Source organism: Balearica regulorum, chromosome Z (genome assembly GCF_011004875.1).
Source record: "Balearica regulorum gibbericeps isolate bBalReg1 chromosome Z, bBalReg1.pri, whole genome shotgun sequence".
Lineage (NCBI taxonomy): Eukaryota > Metazoa > Chordata > Aves > Gruiformes > Gruidae > Balearica > Balearica regulorum.
Genome location: NC_046220.1, coordinates 61,675,893 through 61,691,921, shown reverse-complemented (window position 1 = coordinate 61,691,921; position 16,029 = coordinate 61,675,893). Strand labels below are relative to the sequence as shown.

General features: G+C 42.2%; 1 protein-coding gene across 1 annotated transcript in view; it reads right to left on the bottom strand.

The window, feature by feature from the left end:
- The window catches only part of CMYA5 (cardiomyopathy associated 5), a 49,204-nt gene that overhangs the window by 30,072 nt on the left and 3,103 nt on the right, over nt 1-16,029 (bottom strand). The window contains exon 2 of the mRNA XM_075740376.1: nt 126-12,129. Within this exon, the coding sequence (XP_075596491.1) occupies nt 126-12,129 (12,004 nt within the window). The remainder of the gene's footprint in view (nt 1-125; nt 12,130-16,029) is intronic.

Sequence of the window (16,029 nt, the reverse complement as noted above, 5' to 3'; positions counted from 1 at the left end):
TTTTTATTTTATAGATACTGTGATTTAGCCTCTGGACTGCTCTCTGAAGCCTCTCCCCTGACAACACAGGAGGTCTGGAAAAATTGGCTTCAGTAGCTCCTTCCCTCAGCCACATTAATTCTTACCTTCATCTTGGTTGCAGCATCATCTAGTGTTGTGACTTCATGGTCTTTATGTTCTCCAAAAAGCTTGTCAATAGCAGATATAGGGCATTTGCAGTGGTAACAATATGTGTCCGCTTGCACTTTCTTCAGTTCTCTTTGTGGGCTCTCAACTTGAGGAATGTTTGTTGCTGATTTTTCAGGATACATCACCACAAAGCCTGAATCTTCAAGCTCAATAGGTGTTCTTTGCTCTGGCTCATTAACAAATTCATAATTATCACCAACATGCTCAAAAGAGTCCCTGTCTTCAAATAGTAGCTCCTCATGTGTGAATTGAGATGATATTTCATCTTGCAATAGTTCTTCTTGCGTAATCACATCATAGTCCATTGACTCAGGAAGATCTTCATAAACATCAGGGTGCTGCTCCTCTCTTGAAAAGTCTGGCTCCTCTGTCTTCTGAATGGTAGGGACATGTGAAAGATTTTCCTGGGTATACTGATCATCTTCACTGTCTTCAACAGGAGTACGGACACATGGGACATATTTTTGCATTTTGGGAATTGCTCTTATTTCGTGCTGTTCTTCCTGCTTATTAGTAGCTTCTTGATATGCATCTCCCTGATAATCCACTAGTTGACTAAACATTTGATGACTAGATTGGTCTGGCAACTCCTCAGATGTTTCTACAGGTACATTTTCTTCTTCTCTTTGTTCAGTGGTATCACTTCTTGCACCTGAAAGAATTTCTTTGCTTCCAAAAGGAATAGCATGTATTGGTTTACAAATTGTTGCTTTAATGTCACTGTCAACCTGGACCTTCTCTCTCTCCACAACACCCCTTTCTGGCAGAACCTCAGTTATGATGCACTGAACATCACCAGCCCCCTGCTTGTGTTTGTCCTCTGATCTCTGAACTGAAATTACTCTACTAAAGGACTCATCCTCTGACATCTGATCCTTTTGAGGCTGTATGGCCTTACTTGGAATTTCATCTTTAAGAATGTATTTTTCAAAATATATTCCTGTTCCATCATCTGTATCTGAATTTCTACTAGGGAAAGATGCATTAGAATTACCACTTTCCTCATCAGAAGGAGTCTCATCCTTTGTTTTTTCTCCTACTGCTTCTGCATAGAGGTCCTTGTATAAAAATGACAGAGCAGGTGGCTCCTCTAGAAGCTCTGGATTAACTGCAGCAACAGTGGTAGGAAACAACAGAGATCGTTCTAGCACTCCTTCTTCTGAATCAAAGAGTGGGGTCCCTGGTGACTTCCGTTCATCTTCTACATTTGTAACCTTTTTACTGCTTATATCAAGTGATTTTGGCAGAGGTAAAGGGTTTGGAGCATCTGCATAGATCTGCATTTTGCTTTCTCCTTTCACAGCACCATAAAAGACTTCATCCAGATCCTCAAGTAATGAAAACTCCTCTTCCAAAGTATCTACCTCAGCACTTTCTTTAAAAGAAGTGGCTTCTTCCACAGGTTCATTGGGATCTTCTGTCACAGGAAACAATGAACTTGGTCTTTCAAAATGTGGCTTAATTGTGGATTTGTCATCAATCAATGTATATTTTTCAAAATAATCCATATCAGCCATACCATTATTAGGATCCAACACAGAATTATTGTTTTCTGGCAACATGGGATTTTTTTCTTGTGTTTCTCCACTTTCCTCAACATCATCATTTTTTACCAATTCTTCTAGTTCATGGCTTGCAGGCTTTTCCAACACAGAGCCTTCTGAAATTTCTGTGGTTGTTCCAGAAGCTAGGGCTCTATGGCTATCGTCAGCTAATTTTCTTTTAAATGAAGGATTTGTTTCCAAGTATTCTAGTTTATCTGGCATGTGTTTACTTTCTTCTTGATCAACAGAAGAAATATGTGTAGGAGCATGAATATTGAGTATTTCATAACCTTCTGAAATTATATTAAATAGATCTTTTTGTTCAGTAGGCTCTGGAGCATGCTGACTGTCTTCTACAGAGCTTACATGTTCCATTTCTTCCTCTTCTTCTCTCGGGTAATGCTCAGGCCCTTCAGGCACTTTGTCTACCTCTGGATGTTGCATTGCTTCCATTTTTGTAGGGTTCCCAATCCTAGTTTCATGCTTCGGAACTTTTTCTGGACCTGGATTATGTCCTCCCAGAGATGGTAAATCATACCTTTGTGCTCTGTGACTAGTTTCTGAGGACACCCTGTGGGAAGTTTCACTTGACAGTGAATCAGAAACTCTAAACATATGTCCTTTATTCTTTGTAGCACCATGAACTGTAAGTTCTGTGCAACTTCCAGCTGGGAATTGTTTTGATCCAAAATCAGAAGTTTCATTTGGAGAAAGTTGAATTCCTTGCCTGTCCACTTCTGTAGCTCTTATTGGACTAATTGAACGAGCTTTCACCTCTTCTGCCAGCCAGCTAGCTAACCCAAAAGATGAAATATCTGGATTCTGCTTTTCATCAGAACTAGAGCTAACGGACTTCATCTCTGCTGAAGGAAGGCTACCCCATTCACCAGAATAATGCTGAGTTTCATAAACAAGATCTGATGAAACAGCTCCCAGATGCTCTAAGGATGTATGCTTTTGGTCTGCAAAATACGGTTGTATTTCATGTCTATCCTCTTCTTCAGTATAAATGCCTGAAATTATGCTAGATTGCTTTCCAAGCATGCCTACTACATCAGATACAGATAATGGAATATTTTGTTTCTCTTCATCATCACTGAAAAGCACTGATACTGACTTTTCAGGTAATGTATCAAAAGGTACAAATGAATCTGATGACACTGCTTGCTGCTCTGCTACACCAGCCACCTTTGACTCTGCGGTCTCCAACCTTGGCATTGTCTGCACATTAGGTTGTATTTCTCGCTTATCGTGCTCAGCAGTGAATTTGGGGGCACTTCTTAGCTGCTCTGATGACAAATATTTTGTGTCCAGCAAATGATCTTGAGATTCTTGCTTATCATGGTCTTGTGTGCGCATTAGAGACATACTCTCCAACTGCACTGTTTTCAAACTTGCTGATTTAGATGAATAGAGCTGAATGTTCTGCACTTCTTTTTCATCATGTGGTGGAATTACATGTTCACACTCTGATTGTGCAGACTGGGGAGTAAGTGGCTGCATGCTTTGCTTTTCTTGTTCAGCAAGGGACCATGTGGGAACCAAATACTCAGAGGCTGGTTTTGAATAAGGTGGAATTTCTTGCTGACATGTTTCATCAGGTGAATAAAATGGAACTGAAGGTTCAGACTCCAGTTTTGAAGATACAGTTAAATAATCTTGACTTTCTAGAGTTTCTGCTTTATCTGTAGAATATGATAAATTTAATTGTTCAGATTCTAATTGTGTAGCTGTGTGGAAGTAATGCGCAGTCTGTTCTCTCTCTGTTTCAGGTAAAATTACATGGTCAGTCTCTGTTTGTGCAGAGACAGGCAAATGCGGATGAATTTTTGTGTTCTCTGCTTGTTTTCTTGCAAAAAAGAAACCTGATGCAGGCTGGGCAGTTTCTGTCTGCTCTGTTTTACAGTGGGTGTAAGATAAATCTAAGTGCTTGGAGGACAGGCCTGCAGTTACAGGTAAAGACTCTGGACTTCCTTCTGGTTTTATTTCAGAGACAGAATGTGAAATAACCAAAGGTACAGACACTGTTTGTTCAGTAAGAGATGAATATGGTTGGCCTTCTGCTTTCTTAGTGGCAAAGGATAAATCTTGTTGCTTAGTTTCCAACTGAGCACTTAGAGATGAAGTAGCCCCAGTGTCTCGCTTCTCTGAAAGCCCTGCTCTCAGCAGGGCTGTTTCATGCTCTTCTGCCTTGTCAGTAGGACTTAATAAACCTGATTGTTCAAAGTCTGGTTGTGCAGTTCCCTGCTTCTCAGTTTTGCCAAAGGTATATGATACAGAAGGTGTTTCTGGTTGCTCTGTTTCAACAACAGAGTACTGCAAATTAATGCACTGCAGTTCAGGTTGGTCCCCATCCCTTCGCTCCATTTCACCCGTGAAATATGATGTCTCTGGATGCTCTAGCTGGGCAGTCTGTGGTTGCTCTGCTTTGCCATTGGAGTACAATAAATCTGGCGGTTTCATTCCACAAGTCTCTGCTTTGCCAAGAGAATATGAGAAATCTGGACGTTTTGATTTTACTTGTTCCATTTGCAACTGCTCTGATTTTCCTGTGGAATATGAAAAATCAGAAGACACGAACCCTGTTTGTGCAGTTTCCTGTTTTTCTGTTTTGCCAAGTGAATGTGATAAATTGGGTTGCACTAAGTCTACCGATGAAGCTGGTTTCTGCTTTTCTTTACCAAGGGAGTGCAAAAAGCCAGGCTGGGTCATTCTTTTTCCCTCTAGTTCATCAAAGGACTCCAAAAGATCTGGCTGTTGCAGTACTTTTTGGGCTGGTTGTGAGCGCTCTGATTTGCCAGCTGGATAGGATAAATCCATTTCTTCCACCTCTGGTTGTTCAATTTCATGGCACTCTTGTCGTCCAGTAGAATATGACAAATCTGGATAGTTTGATTTCTGATGCGTAGCTTTTTCTTCTATTTCTCTAACAGGGTAAGATAGCTGTGGATGTTGCAGCTCTGGCAATACCATTTCTTGTTCTCTTTTGCCAGAAGAATACAACAAACCTGTATTTTCCAGTTCACCTTGCACAGTTTGCATTTCAACTGTTTTTCCAAGGGCATACGTTAAATCTTGTTGCCCTAAGTCCATTTGTGTTGCTTCTTGTGACAGTGTTTTGCAAATGGAATATGATAAATGAGGAAGTTCCCGCTCTGGACGTGCCATTCGTTGTCGCTCTGTTTTTCCAATGGAATGGGGTGTTACAGGCTGCTCTGATTTCTGTTCTGTAATCAGTGGCTGCTCTGCTTTGTCACTGGAATAAGACAAATCTGGATGCTCAACCTCTGGTTGTGCTGTTCTTCGCCATTCTGTTTTGCCAGTGAAATGCACCAAGTCCTGATGCTCTGCTTCCATTTGAACAGATTGTGGTTCCTCTGTCTTCCCAGGGCAAGATGATAAATCTGGTTGTCCTAACCCAAGTTTGGTGGTTTCTGCTTGCTGTGTTTTATCAATGGAATATGATAAATCTGAATGCTCCAATTCTTGTTTTGCCATTTCTTGTTGATCTTTGTTGCCAGAGGAATACAGGAAGTCTGGGAATTCCCCTTCCAGTGGGGCCCTATTTGGTTGCTGTGCTGTGCCATGAGAACTCGACAACATTGGCTGTTCCAGTTTCAGTCGTACTGTTTCCTCTGGGTGTAATGTATAGCTTCCCCTCTCCTGTTTGATCTCCAGCTGTGCACTTTGCTTTTCCTCACTAGCAAAAGAGGACAAATCAGGGTGCGGTACTTTGCCCATGGCATCTGGGACATCTGGATGTTCAGACTCCAGTGGGGCAGCACATGATGGCTTTGTTTTGACAAAAGAGTGGAACAAATCATGTTCTTTAAACTCTGGCTGTGTTGTTTCATGAGGTTCTGCTCTGTCAAAGAACAACAAATCTGTATATTCTGATTTTGCTTGGGAATTTTGCATTCCTTCTGCTTTCCCCATAGAGGACTGCAGCTCAGGGTGTTCTGCCTGCATTTCTGCACCTTCCCATTGCTGCTCTTTGCTGAGAGATGATGAAAAATCACCTGGCTGGTTCTGCTCTGGTTGAATATTTTCTTGTCGCTGCATTGTGTCAGTGGAATGCCAGAAATCTGGATAATCCAAATCTACTTCAGCCATTTGAGATTGCTGTGTTTCACCAATTGGACATGATAAATCCATTAGTTCTGCCTCTGGTTGTATGATTTCATGGTGTTCTAACCTGCCAGTAGATAAACCTGAATGATTCAATTTTGCATGTGCAGTTTCTTGTTCTGCCTCAGTAACAGAGTAAGGTAACTGTGAGTGTCCCAATTCTAGCTGTACTTTCTCTCCTTGCGCAGCTTTTTTAAAGGAATACAGGAAGCCTGGTTGCTCCTTTTGACCAGTTTGTGCTTGTTCTGTTTTGCCAGGCCAAGATGATAGAACTGGTTTTCCTAACCTCACTTGTGTAGTTTCTTGTGTCTGTGTTTTATCAATGGAATACAATATACCAGGATGCTTTGGCTCTGGTTTTGCCATTTCTCTTTGCTCTGCTTTTCCACTATGAGATGATGTATCTGGAGCCCGTACTTTCTCTTTTGCAGCTTGTGGATGCTCGGCTCTGCTGACAGGCTGTCCCTCATCGGAGTGTTCCATGGCTGTATGCTCCATCCCTTGCTGCCCCACTTTGTCAGCGGGGGATGCTAAGTCTGTGTGGCCCAGTTCCAGCTGGGCAGGTGGGGGCTGCTCTGTTTTGTCATGAAAATACAACACATCTGGCTGTTCCAACCCCAGCTGGGTCGTTTCTTGCACTTTGCTGAAGGACCATGCTGGACCAGGGTGTTCAGGTTTCAGCTGTGCAGTCTGCAGTTGTCCTGCTTTCAAAGTGGAATAAGGCAAGTCAGGATGTTCCTGCCCTTTTTCTGCCATTTCTTCTTCTTCTGCCATACCCACAGAATGGGCTAAACATGGAATTTCAGCTTCTGGCTGAACTGTTTTCTGTTCTGCTTTTCCAAAGGGGCAAGTGAAACCTGTTTGCTCTGATTTTCGTTGTACTCTCTGTTGCACCTCTGTGTTGTCCAGAGGATATGTCACATCAGCGTGCCCTGCCTCTGGTGGGGCCGTTTCATCATCTGGCCTGTCAATGGAAAATGATAAATCTGGTTGTTCCAAGTCCTTCTGGGCATGTTTTAATTGCTCTGTTTTACCAGGAGAATGTGATAACTTTTCTTGCTTTAACTGCTGTTTTTCTCTGCCAACAGAAATTTTTCTGTTTTTCTGATCCAACACTACTACTTCTTGTTCGTTTGTCTCATCAGTGCAACGTGATAAATCAGGATGCTTCATTTCCCATTGTGCAATTTCTGGCTCACTTGCTTTGCCAAGGGAATATGTCAAATCTGGAAGTTTTGACTCCATTTGTGCAGTTGCTGGAGAAGCTCTTTTTCTGGCCAGTTTAGGCAATTCTTGATATTTAGACTCAAACTCTTGAGTTCCTTGTTCTTCGGCTTTACCAAAGGAAAATGATAAATTTGGATATTTTGAATTCAATTGTGAAGTTTCTTGCTGGGTTTTTTGGCCATCAGAACATGTCAAATTTGAGTATTTAGATTCCACTTGCATACTTTCATCCTGCGCTGCTTCACTCAGGGTTCTTGGTGATTCCAAATGTTTTGATTGTCCTTGTGTTTCTCCCATGGAGTATGAGAGCTCTGGATGTTCTGGCTCCTGCTGTACAGTGTCACCTGGTTTTGCTTCACCACTGTCACATGAAAAATCTGGATGTTCCATTACCAGTGGTGCAGTTTCTTGTTGCTTCAAATGAAATGGTAAGGTTGGATGTTTCAACATTTTTTGTTGTTCAGCTTCGTGAAAGGAATATGACAAATCTGGATATTCTGAACTCACTTCCATTTCCAGTGGAGCTTCTTTTCCAGTGGAAGATGGCAAAAATGTTTGCTCCAGCTCTAGATGTACTATTTCTCGTTGCTCTGTTTTGCCAGTAAAACTTGAGAGTAACGGTTGAACTGATTTTTGTTGTGTCATTTCCTCCTGCATTTCTGTGCTTACATAGAATGTCTGTTCTGGATGTGCTGGTTCCGTTTGCATTTCTTCTTGCATTTGTTCACTGAGAGAATATGGTAAAGATGAATGCTCTAACCCTGTTTGAGCTGTTTCTTGCTGTGCCAAATTAATTTGGTCTGTGACCTGTGGCTCTTCTTTCACCCAGGTTTCTGACAAACCCAAATACTCCGTTTTCATAGCTTTTTGTTGAGCTGTTTTCTGCTGTCCTACTTCTTCCTGTACTATATTTTGTTCCATTCTGCAAAAGGAATATGAAAAATCTGGCTGGGCCACATCCAGTGGTGTGGTTTCCTGTTCCTGACTACCAGCAGTGGAACAGGAGGGAAGTGACTGCTCCTGCTCCACTTGTGCCATTTCCCAGGTCTTTGCTCTGTCAGTCAAATGTGAGGAGCTCAAAGATCCTGACTCCACCCCTTCTTGCATTATATCTCCAGTGGTAAATGAGAAATCCCTATTTTCTGAAGCTAGTTGTACATTTTCACGTTGCTCTGCTTCACTAATGAAACATGATGGCTCTGGACCTTCTTTTTGTACAGCTGCTTGTGCTGTTTCTCCATGGGAATACGGCAAATCTGCTTGCTCCAACTCAGGTTGCAATATTTCCTGTTGTTCTGTTTTGCCAGTGGAATATGTCATCTCTGTCTCTTCTGTCCTCAGCTGTGAGGGTTTATGTTGCTCTTCTTTTCCAGCAGAATATGACAAAACTGGATGCTCTGACTGCAGTTGAGTGGTTTCTCCTCGCACTCCCTTGGCATGGGAATACAGCTTACCTCCAGGTTGTGAATCCTGCTGCACAGGTTGTGGCTGTTCTCTTTTGTCACCAAAATGTGACATAAGAGAATTGTTCACATCTACTTGTGCCAATTCTTGCTGCGTTGTTTTATTTGTGAGATACGGTAAATCTGAATGTGCTGTTTCTAGATACCCAGTTTGCTGTGTCTCAGCTCTTCTGATGGAATCAGATATATCTGTATGTTCCAACTGGAGTTCTGCAGTGTTTTCTTTACCTGCTTCTTCCATAAAACATGAGAAATCTGAAGGTACCAGTGCAAGCTGTGCTGTTTCTTCTTGCTCTGCTTCTTCAGGGGAGTAAGACACTGGTCGTTCCAGTTCAAAAGGAACAGATTTTTCTTTCTCTGTTTCTTCCCTGGAAAATAAAAACTCCTGACGTTCTGTTTCCAGCTGCACATTTTCTGATACCTCTGTTTCTTCCCTGGAAAAAGAAAAGTCTGGATGCTCCATCTCCAGCTGTGCCATCTTTGATTCTACCACTTCTCCTCTGGAGTATGAGCAGTCTGGGTGCTCTGTCTCCAGTTGGGCACTCTCCAATTCTACCACTTCTCCTCTGGAGTATGAGAAATCTGGGTGCTCTGTCTCCAGTTGGGCACTCTCCGATTCCTTTGTTTCTTCCCTGGAAAAAGAAAAGTCTGGATGCGTCATCTCCAGCTGTGCACTCTCTGATTCTTCTGTTTCTTCCTTGGAAAATAAATCTGGATGCTCTGTCTCCAGTTGTGCACTCCCCAATTCCTCTCTTTCTACCTTGCAATATGAGAAATCTGGATGTTCCGTCTGCAGTTGAGCGCTCTCCAATGCCTCCGTTTCTTTTGTGGAAAAAAACAATTCTGGATAATTTGTCTCCAGTTTTGCGCACTCTGATTCCTCTGTTTCTCCTCTGGAGTATGAGAAATCTGGGTGCTCTGCCTCCAGTTGGGCACTCTCCAATGCCTCTGTTTCTTCCTCAGAAAAAGAGAAGTCTGGATGCTCTGTTTCCATCTTCGTTCCCTCTGATTCCTTAATTTCTTTGCTGGGATATGAGAAATCTGGATGCTCCATCTCCAACTGTACACTCTCCAATTCTACCACTTCTCCTCTGGAGTATGAGAAATCTGGGTGCTCTGTCTCCAGTTGGGCACTCTCCGATTCCTTTGTTTCTTCCCTGGAAAAAGAAAAGTCTGGATGCGTCATCTCCAGCTGTGCACTCTCTGATTCTTCTGTTTCTTCCTTGGAAAATAAATCTGGATGCTCTGTCTCCAGTTGTGCACTCCCCAATTCCTCTCTTTCTACCTTGCAATATGAGAAATCTGGATGTTCCGTCTGCAGTTGAGCGCTCTCCAATGCCTCCGTTTCTTTTGTGGAAAAAAACAATTCTGGATAATTTGTCTCCAGTTTTGCACTCTCTGATTCCTCTGTTTCTCCTCTGGAGTATGAGAAATCTGGGTGCTCTGTCTCCAGCTGTGCACTCTCCGATTCGTCCATTTCTTCCCTCGAAGAAGAAAAGTCTGGGTGTGCCATCTCCAGCTGTGCACTCTCTGATTCTTCTGTTTCTTCCTTGGAATATGAGAAATCTGGATGTTCCATCTGCAGTAGGGCACTTTCAGAGTCCTCCATTTCTCCCCTGGAAAAAGAGAAGTCTGGATGCTCTGTCTCTATCTGTGTTCCCTCCGATTCCTCAGTTTCTTTGCTGGAATATGAGAAATCTCCATGCTCCATCTCCATTTTTGCACTCTCTACTTGTTTGGTTTTTTCAATGGAAAAATCAGGGTGATACAACTCTACTTTATTTACAGCTGAAGTTTTCCGAGTTTCTTGTGTTTCTGTGTGAATAGGATATGATATGCCAAAATATTTAGAATCTATCTTCTCAGGAATAGGTAAGTTTAGTTTAATTCCTTGCTCCTCAGTTTCTGTTTGTTTCTTTAAGTGAACATTTTGGGTTTCTGGTGGTGGGGTCTTTTGACTCTCTGTTTTTTTAACAGAATACAATAGATCTGAATGCTCAGTTTCTGACTGTGCAGTTGTTGATGAATGACACTCAATTTCTTGCTTCTTTGTTTCCTCTACAGAATGTGGTAATAGCATGTGTTCAGACTCAGATTGTGCAGTTTCTGATGACTGAGGAATAATATCCTCTTGTCTTGTGTCAGATAGAGTGGAATATTTGGATTTAGCTGATGGAGCACTAGGTAAGTAAGACTGAACTGCTGACTTTTGTGCTTCCCTCTCAGGATGTTCTGATATGGATGCTGTAGGCAAGATAGGTTGGGTACTTCGTCTACCTAATTCCTCACAAAAATCTGCTGAAACAGACTCTAGTGCAGAATTGGGCTGAATTTCCTGCTCCAGTGGTTCATCCAGAAGATCTGACGCTGTCAGCGGGGATTTGTCTGGGTTCTTGTTTGCAATTTCAGATGAAGGAAGCGGCACTTGTTTCTCTGATGTAGCATCAGACTCTAATGAAATGGAGGTTGATTGCTCCTCTATTGATGTCTTGGCCACAAGTGAATAACTTTGCTGCTTCTTGGCTTCTTCAGAAGGGCAGCACTTCAGTGACTGTCCTGATATTTGATTTGGAATCTCCAAAAGAGGTTGTCTATCTTTTCTTTCTTCATGTTGAAAAGCTGTTTCTGCACCAAAGCTCAAAAATCTGCTTGGTTTATCTTTCATTTTAATGGGTTTAATATTTTCAGATGAAACATCATCTTTAATAGTAAGGCGTTTTTCAAGAGGTGTTGTTAGTGAAGAATAGCTTTGATTTGCATGTGCTGTGGGTTGCTGTCTTTGCTCCCTTCTCCTCTCCGATGGTGTTTCAAGATGTTTACTTCTTGCTCTCTGGAAGGTTTTTGGAAGTGTTGCTCCTGGAAGTGATCTGAACTTCTGCAATCTTTCTTTGACTGGTGTTTCAAGGAACTCTTCAGAATCTCCTGAAACGGAGCTACTTCGCTGGATTCTGTTTTTTTCCAATATTTCAGGGGTTGGCTCAGTCCCCCCCAAAATTGAGTTGAACAGCTGGATTCTAGCTTGTACTGGTCCTCCAAGGATCGGCCCTACTTTTCTCAGTCTGCTTTCTCTAAATATTGACCTTATCGGAGCACGTTTTACTGGCTCCTCTGCAATGTTCTCTAGATCATCTTTGTCGTCCAACATTTCCTCATCTGTGTCTTGTGCTTCCACCTGTTCAACGTTCAACACAGAGCCCTGCACATCTCCTAGAACAGTTCTTGGTTCCTGCCTCTGCATTCCAGAAGAGTCACGTTTCTTACTGCCCTGGCCTCCCTTCAGGTTTGTAGCCATCGGCACCCTATTTGAAGATTTACGCTTCCTTTTCCGAACAATCTTACCTTCATCCATAATAAAGATAACTTTTCCTGGAGGAGAACCTACTGGTGAACTTTCCATACTGTAAAGATCAGAAGTTGTACTAGTTTCTGAGGCCCAGGGAGTAGAAGATCTGCTTGAGCTGGTTTCCCAGGTTATCCCACTATCTTCACTTTGAACTGTTACCATAGAAAAGGAAGGGTTAGTCATGATGTACTGCAGCTTGGGTTTCACATCTTCACTTTGGATAAGATCTTTTAAACTAAGAACAAAAAAATAAAGAAAGAGAGAGAACAAAAAGCCATAAAATCACACAACAAATTAAATTATTTCAAATCTAAATTTTTGCATTAAAGCAAACATACTTTTCAACATTGTGTATAAATTTTGAAACATGAGCATAAGCAAAGTCACATATAATCTGATAAATGTATTTTAGATGAATTTTTGTAAAGCTGCGTGTTGCAAGGTTAGTTAAATGAAGGGGAGGTGTTTACATGCTCTTGACAGTGCAGGAAAAACAGTCTTTGATTTGACCTTGTTTTGCCAGTGTGAGATGGAGCTGATTCTGGGGCTATTCTCCAGTGCGTGGTTATCTTACAGTATAATTTAAACTTTGCATTAAACAAGGTTTCAATCTCTCTCAGTTAAAAGAAAAAAAAAAAGTCTGGAGAAATGTTTTCTAGGAAGCTTAAGAAAAAAAAAGTCTTAGAAATAAGAGTGTAAAGAATAGCAGAAGCAATTAAAAAACATAATATTTTTTGAAAATATTTTTAGGGTTACAATAGTTATTTCAAAAAAAGCATAGAAAAGGTAATCATAACACTCAATCCCCATATTTCTTGAGTAGACAGTAGTTCATTTAGGGAAATCATGTTGGTAGCTGATAGAAAGAAAGGCAGAGTTTTGCTGGCAAAGGCTTCAGTAGAGCAGAAGTGGTGAAGTCTCTGTCACTCTGACAGGGCAATTCTAATCTTAGCCAAAAAAACCTCCCCCAAACCAGCACTCAAATACAAAACCTCAGCACGTACAGCTGATTATCTGCCTTGGTGTAGTACTCTCTAGCAAGGCTAGCTTCCTAAGGTAAGATTTAAAGGTTTGAGGGAAAGGCAAAGTAAATAAATCTATACCAACTTTGCTGTTAGCTTTTCCTTTGCCAGTTTCATAGCTTAGCATTAGGTTGACCTTAGCATAGCAAAGTAAAATAAAATAAACAAAATAAAATAAATCAATAGCAATAGTACTGAGGAAACATTCAGGTGTTATTCAAGTCCACAATAACAGATGCCTAATTTTTTTTTTTTTTTTTTTAAGATTTTTCAAGTTCTAAATAACCCTCATATATTTTTTAACCTACTTTTCTGCACTACCTGGTGTTAGTCAATAAAACCCCTTGTAGAACAGAACTGCCACTTCAGCTGTTATTAGTGAATAAGAATGGGCTGCCCTGGCCCTGCCTATACAAAAGGCTTGAATTATTCACATCATTGTCTCATTTCCAAGGTCACAGTCACAGTCCATATTCCTCTACAGTGCAATGAGGTGGTGCTTTATATTTGTAAGACCAGAATGAAAGACACATAATTCATGCATTTTCTCCCAATATACTTCCACATGCCGCCCTAGTTTTACAAACAATTTGCACACTGCACAGTACAGCTGAAAGACCTCTCTCTAGTCAGAGGAAGTGTCTGCCATTACAAAAAGATATTCACGACATTTCAGCTCCATAAATGCAGATATGAAGTCATTGACATCCAGGGAGGAAAGCCAGTGTTGCCTTTTTTCCACGTAGACATTTCACACACAATCCTGTCAGCACCCATGCTGTCAGTCTGTTACTTTCATGCTAGGATATTGGCTCAAACCTTTTATAATTCTTGAAGACACTGACAAATTATTTTATGCTTCCTGTCATAATAGCTCAAAACAAGATTTTTCTTATCACCTCTTCCAGCTTCTCACATTCCTCTGCTTCTCACCATGACTTCCGTCCTGTGTCCACTGGGATTTCAGGTTTCTAGTGCAGCCCGGCAAGCTGGGCACACATTCCCTTACGTATCGTTCCAGGGAACAGTTTTCACCTCCACAGCTGCTGGAGCAGTCGTGTTCAAGACATGCTGAGTGAGGTCCATCCATCTGTGCTACACCACCACTGTCACAGAGAAGCATAGCTAGACCATCAGCATTCTAAAATCCTCCAGAGCCTCCCTTCATGTGCTTCACATCAGTCCTTGTCACTCTGGTATCATCAAAACTTGTTGCTGTTTGCTGCATAACCCCTTGCTAGCTGAAAACAACCCAGATAAAATGACCGAGATGTCAAGCTGTCGTGATGGCCTGTACTGACAAGACCTCTCATCCCCAAAAGGCTCTTACTTGAACTCTGCAGGCACACTGCAGGGCAGGTGGAAATTGGTACTGGCCAGATTGTCTTCCCAGTTGAAGGATATATTTTGGTTTTCTGTGTTTGTGGTTTTTGTTCTGTACCTTCCTGTTGTTTCTGCCTTTACCATGCTGCCCCTTTCCCCTGCAGCAAGCGGTATGGCTCAGTGAGGTCTCTGCCTATGGCTCTGCATTTCCTAGGGCTATAGCTCATCCATCTCCTTCTTCAGGGTAAGAGAATTAGGAGCTAAAGAAAGTCACTATTTTAAACCCAGCCTTTCACTTGTTAACCTGCTGCCAACTTCTTTCAGTGTTAAGGATGCCCCTTCTGGCAATTCAGGGGCTCATGCATCTGTCCAAATTAAAACAAATAATTATCTAAGAGCAGTAAGACTGATGCTTGGGCTGCTACAAAGCTGGTTTTTATTAAAAGTAGCTGGGAACCAGGAGTTGGGCCAGTCTCAGACATTTTCTTCCATCCTTGATGCTTGCAAACACCTGGGAAGTGACACAACTGGCTGCGGTGCTGGTCTCTTTTCCAGATGTTAGGTCATGGCATGGCCTGGTGGCATTGCCAGTCACAGCTTCATGTGCTGCTTTGAGAAACTGCAGCATCCCTGGAGGCCTGCCTTCCTCCTGCATTCTGCCTTCTCCACTGTACAGGTCGTGGAGGGAACAGATCTGGGTGGGAAACTTCCTTTACACAGTGATTTAATCACTTTGTTGAGACCTAACGGTGAACTTCTCAAAGTCCAAGTGCTATTTTAAATCCAACCTGCAATCTAGGCCTTTAGCAAGGACTCAGTTAATATTATCTAAAAGGCTGAAAAAAACATGGAGTGAAGTGTATTTCCCAGTTTGCCAGCTGCACCTCTCCCCACTGCAATGCCTTGACACTTCACCCCATTCAGCTGGTCCCAGTGCCCGGTAGCTCGAGCCTCTGCCGTGCCGTGCAGAGCACTGGAAAGCCTCCACTTCCCGATGCTCTCGCCTTCCCCACGCGTACGCCTGCAGCCAGCGATGGACAAACAGCCCTGCCAGCCCCTTCCACCCCAGCCCCAGGCAGGCACTGCCTCATCTAGGAAACTAAAAATCAAACTTTTCCTTGGGAAGACAAATCCCCAGTGCTCTCCTTCCCACCCTCCCATTTGCCATTATTCCACTCTCTTGCTTTCCTGGATACTGCAGCATCCCCCACGTGGCAGGCAGCTCCCTTCTCCACTTTGCTTCCCCTTTCATTGCTTTCACCACTCATCCTAAGCTAGACTTGGCTCTGAAGCTTCCACACCTCTGATCTTGTGGAAGGACTGCTTCATTAAAAAAAAAATAAAAAATCCAGAAATCCAGGACCTTCTCCCCATTTATGGTCTTAGACTATCACTAAATCAATAGATAACATCAGCCCCATACCCACTCCAGGCAAACCAGCTACCTGGAAACACATCTAAATTGGCTGCAGAGCCATTTTTATGTAACGACACACAGACACATCCAGAGACCTTCCCACTGCAAAAGGAAATCAGCTGGGAACAGTCCAAGAGACAGAACCGTGTCAGAGCAGCTCACCCATCACATATTTGTTAGAGACTCGGATATTCCAGTGGGTACATAAACCAGTTAACCAGTAAACTATCTTCCTATAGCTAGACTTTAATCTCACTGTTATCAATACAAAAATTAAAACCTATTAACTTCATACTCATGTTTGCCTTAAAACACACAATGCATGCTTTCAAAATATTTTCCCCATTTAGATGATTAATTCTACATGGAGCTA